The sequence below is a fragment of the Amaranthus tricolor genome, chromosome 5 (assembly GCF_026212465.1).
Source record: "Amaranthus tricolor cultivar Red isolate AtriRed21 chromosome 5, ASM2621246v1, whole genome shotgun sequence".
NCBI classification, from domain to species: domain Eukaryota; kingdom Viridiplantae; phylum Streptophyta; class Magnoliopsida; order Caryophyllales; family Amaranthaceae; genus Amaranthus; species Amaranthus tricolor.
The window spans coordinates 29,778,145-29,783,278 of NC_080051.1; the positions used below are offsets into that span (position 1 = coordinate 29,778,145).

Below are 5,134 nucleotides of genomic sequence, written 5' to 3' on the forward strand. Positions count from 1 at the left end.
AGTAAGTTATCAAAGCTACATTTCATGCATGCTCTAAAGCTTAAATACAAACAAATAAAAACAGTCAAATTTTGAGTTTATCACTTGTCAACATCATGTGTTGGACAAAGTAAAACTCTTTTGTTTGTCTAAACCATTCAATACTTTTCCAGATGGAGTAACTAAATATGCAGCCAACAATTACTTGGCCATAATTATATCCTCTAGTTAAATTGACTTAAATACATGAAATATTAAAATCGACATGAAAAGAGAAGAATAATGTATACGAACGATTATTAAAAGTTTTGAATTAATCTTTTGATTTAAGTATGCAGTTTACTTTAATCTTTTATATGTATTAAGACTTTGACGAAAAATAAGGAAAAATTATCGTGAATATTGCTAACTATTGTTTATTTCTTTAAAATAATGTAAACTTTTAATTAACCATGAATAATATCAATTTAGGGGTTTGTTTTCCTAAAATAATACCAACTTTTGTTAAACTATTAAATTATCTTAAATCAATAAAAATTTGTATTATTTATGGTAATTTTTTCCAATAATAACATAATAAGATAAGCTTACATATCTTTTCAGCATTTTAATCAAAAGTTTTCAAAATCACAACTACCATGGTGAAATCATTGAGGCTAAGCCTAAATCAAAGCCATATATAAGGGGAAAAAATTAAGTATGCACAGGGCAGAAAGTCTAATATGCCCAATAATTTTCTTGCTAAAAATGATGACCTTTCAGTAATCATTAAGCACATTATAAACAACCAACAAGGTAGATCATTCAAATACTAATTACACTATTAATTAATTAATATAATTTAAATATGAAAAGTTAGGCTAATTACTTGCATACCCATACTGATGATCATCATCATGTTCATGTTCTTCCAATAGTAACTGCCATTGAAACTAGATAGCTTCATGGTTCATACCCCATATGCTTAATTAGCTTCTAGCTACCACCCTACAAATAAAATTAGAAACTTCAAAATAAAAAAGAAAAAAAAAAGTTACTAAAAATAGAAACAGTAGTCATCACCACCAAACTCTGCCTAGCAAAGCTAATTAAGCTAGCTACTCACTCAATTAACAGAAAAGATTAAGCTTAATGATTTCTAATTAATAACCCTTGTAGATTTTCATCCCATAATTACTCTCCAAGATAAAACCTTAAGCAACTGTCATTCATCACACTATTACTTGCACCAGCAGCATTAACATTAACATTAACATTAACATTAACATTTGCATTTGAATTATGAGATGATGGTGAAGATGATCCTTCATTAAGTTGAAGCCTTGGTTCATTAATCTCACAATTAGTACTATAACTTCCCATTAATTGATGATTATTCATGTATAATCCTCCATTAATTCCACCATAACCCTCATTGTAATTACTATTATTATGATGATTATGATTATGATTATGATTATTATTAGTATTATTACTAACCTCTCCATAATTCTCCTTTCTCTTCTTATTCCCCTCAATATGATCATTATCCCTAATGATAAGGTTAATATTGTCTTTTCCTTGAAAAAACTTGTTAATATTATCCCATTTTTCCTTGCATGCACTTGCACTTCTAGAATATCCCAAATAAGCCATTTTTGCAGCAATATCATCCCATAAAACTTCTTCAGAAAACCCACATTGTTGAAACCTTGATTCCATACTAGTCCGGAGTTGGATAAGTCGTGTGACCTCAGTTTCTAACCATTGATTATGATCATGATGATTATGATGATGACGGTGGTGATGATCTTTCTCCTTACTACTAGTTATCTTTTCTAAAGCATTCATAAGGGCTGAATCTCGGGCTTCAATCCAAGCCCGTTCAGAAGCCCAAAACTTATGCTCTCTTTCCATCCTTTCAGTTTCTTGTTTCCTCCATTCTTCTTCCCTTAGAATCCTTTCCTTTTCCCTATTTTCCAAAGTTTTCATCATTTTGTCAAGCCAAGCTTCTTGCTTTTCCATGATCTTTCTCATTTGATGGTCAATAAACTCCTTAATTTTGGCCTTCCAACTACGCTTACCTCTCTTCTTCTTCTTGCTTTCATGGGTCTCAATGGACCCCACAGCATCATTTTCAGATGATGATGTATCATGGTCGTCGTCAGATGAGTTTGAGAGACTTAAACTTGAATTAGGACAGTGGTTATTAGATGTTCCCAAGTTAGTTGGGACTGAGAGATGATTGTTGTGAAAAGAAGGCACATTTTGGTGGGTGTCTGAAGCTATGGGATGATTTTGATTATGTGAATGAGTATGATTGTGATGACGTTCTCCATAGAGTGCTTCAAGTTGTCTGAAAAATCTGTAGTGTTTTCCATCTTGTCTTCCTGCTTTCCCTTCTTTGGTTTTCTTGTAGTATTTGTATAAATTCTCGAATTTCTCCCTGCATTTTTTCCCCGTTCTTTGATATCCATGTTCTTCCGACATGATCCTATAACAAATCAATTAAAAGAAATTTAAATAAAAAATTTGAATAATAACTTTTTTTTTATTTGAGCCTTTGAGGTTGACTAGAAAAACCATAACTGAGGGAAAGAGATTATTAATCAAGGCTTTGAAAAAACTCTCAATGGCGAGGTTCTGAGTATGTTCAACATGTTCTCGACTGCACATAACTCAAAAAAATTGAAGGCCTCAAAAATGTTAAAAGATACAAAAATTAAAAAAAAATATTATAATTTTTAAAAAATTGTACAAAGCCCGCAAAGAATTGTTCAAATTTTGCTCCGCCCCCTGACTCTCAATCACTAGACTAGACTAATAGACTAACGCTTTCGTAAACAATAATTTTTATTTTTGAAAGTAAGGTGAACAATAAACTTAATCATATTAATTAAAGAGTGCATAATATTTTCCGTAATTTACATTGTAATCTTATACTCTTTATTTATCAAAAATAGAAGAATTGCAATTTACAAGCGTATTAATTTATGAATTCAATATCTTACCCTTGGGAATGTTCTAGTGAAATGTGAAGAATATATAATAATTTGGGGAATATGGAAAACCCTAGCTAGCTTAATTTCGTAATAAATTATCCAATAGGCTTAAAATTAAAAAATGTGAGGAAAATTTAAAAAGCATTGGAAATGAACTTAATACTCATATTTGGCTTAAGAAATCTACTCAACAGTATCAAAATCAGCTATTAAAAACCACATTTTAAATATTCTTTTTTAGTTCATCATAATTTCCAATCATCATTTTTTAAAAAAAGAAAAATTGAAACAAAAATTCTACCAAAATGCTAATGATCGAACATTAAGAACAATTCAAAGATTTTTTTTTTTTTAAAAGAAAAAAAGGGAAAATTGAGCTAATATAAAAAGTGAGTAAACTGCTGTGTTTTATAATTTTGGAGTAAAAAGACAGCTGCCTTGCATAAATAGAAGTATAGTTGTATATATAATTTGCATAGTAAAGTCTATAGTAATTTCTTGTTTTGTGTATATATATAAATATGTATTATATGTATAATTATTTTATGAATATACTTCTATGTAGAAAATAAGAAAGAATGAAATAAAAATTAAAAAGGGAGTTAATTAGTATAATACCTAGCAAGTTCATCCCAAAGAGGGCCTTTTTGATTAGCTTCTTTAAACTTATGGTCAAGTTTAGATCTGATTTCAAGAAGAGTAAGAGTTTCTTGTCTAGGCCATCTTGCAGCCCCAGCATCAGCAGCATCAAACCCACCAGAATCTATATTAGCTGTTGTTGTTGTTGATTCTGAATTGAAATTATGATTTAGATGATCTTTATTATGAAACCCTGCTGAATTATGATGCAGAATATTGTCTATAGATGCACCATGTCCAGCAGAAGACATGGGCCTCCCCAACACTACCATCTCATACGGCTGCGCATGTGGTTGGGCTGTGGGTGATGAAAGCCCACGCTGGTGGTGATGCTGGTGGGGGGAGAATATGTCGGAGGAGGAAGGAAGTTGGGATGGTTGTTGTGGGTAAGAAGGGAATTGATGGGTGACTGATGCTCTGCTTATGAATTGGCGTAGATCTGATATACTGCCGTATTGGTCTTCCATTTCCATGGAATTTCAAGAGAGAGATTGAAGGGAAAAAGAGCGAGAGTAGCGGATCGTGTCCTTTGCAACAAGGTTATTAGAGAGATGAAGGAAGCTAAGGGAAGGGAAGTGAATGGAGGGAGGTTTATGATGGTGGGACTTATTATCCTGTGGATGACTGAGAAATTAAGGGCTGTGGACCCTTTCACACAAACACTTTTTTAAATACTTCTTGTTTTTTTTTTCAAAATAAAATACTTCCGGTATTATGGGTGAATTCAAGATACTCGTATAGGATAAATGATTATTATATTAAGTGTTAAATATTTATATTTGAATGTCTCATATACGAACTTGATTATTATATTAGTCTGTGTTATATTATTATTGTTTTCATACTTTATGTATTTTACTCATTAAAACTGTATAATTTTGATATGGTTAAGCTTTATAGAGATAAAAGACGAATTACTATATTCTTATCAATTTAGATAAATAAATTATGTTGATAAGACCCTCATCTCAAAATAAAAAAAAGTTGCAAAAGAAAACAAATAACTAAATCTAAGCAAGCTAGCAAGGCAAAATAAGAGTTTTTAAGTATAACGAATAATAAGTGAGGTCTTATTAGTTGCTTGCATAACAATTATTATTCATCAAATAATATTTATTTTCTTCTTATTTTATATATGTATAAGAATAAACATACTCAAGTAAGGTCTTATTTGATTTATCTTTATACACATTTTCATAATATCAACTTTGGTAATTTTCCATAATATATAATTGAAGATATTAAAATTTAAATATTGAATTAGATAACATACAAAAATGCCCCATCCTAGTCACTTTAAATGTCCGATTTCTTATGCATTCTTAACCATGCATAAATTCAATTGTTAATGCCTCTAATAATGCATAATTAAAAATTATAAAAAGTAGTTACATAATTAAAATTTACATTGAGACGAATCTAATAATATTCCGCTTGATTATATATTGACTTATAGATTAATAATAAATACAAACTACGAGTTATTGATGAATAATACAAATCAACAATTAGAACATTTGTAATCAAAGTGTGTG

At 30.1% G+C, this 5,134-nt stretch overlaps 1 protein-coding gene across 2 annotated transcripts; it reads right to left on the reverse strand.

Annotated features, from left to right (window-relative positions):
* Nucleotides 1–628: 628 nt before the first annotated feature.
* On the reverse strand, nucleotides 629–4,180 carry LOC130813912 (trihelix transcription factor PTL). Of its 2 annotated transcripts, XM_057679820.1 has the most exons (3): nucleotides 3,579–4,180; nucleotides 1,459–2,452; nucleotides 629–966 (listed from the first exon to the last, which is right to left on the reverse strand). In XM_057679820.1, exons 1-3 carry the CDS (start codon nucleotides 4,070–4,072, stop codon nucleotides 955–957), a joined length of 1,500 nt encoding a protein of 499 aa, XP_057535803.1. In that variant the 5' UTR covers nucleotides 4,073–4,180; the 3' UTR covers nucleotides 629–954. The 2 variants fall into 2 exon arrangements, with proteins under 2 accessions (XP_057535803.1, XP_057535802.1); XM_057679819.1 differs by having other exon boundaries at nucleotides 629–2,452.
* Nucleotides 4,181–5,134: the final 954 nt, after the last annotated feature.

Coding starts and splice junctions, on each gene's coding strand:
- LOC130813912 (XM_057679819.1), bottom strand. CDS start 4,072: ATGGAAATGGAAGACCAATACGGCAGTATATCAGATCTACGCCAATTC. Junction 2,453..3,578: donor CTTTGGGATGAACTTGCTAG/GTATTATACTAA, acceptor GATTTGTTATAG/GATCATGTCGGAAGAACATG.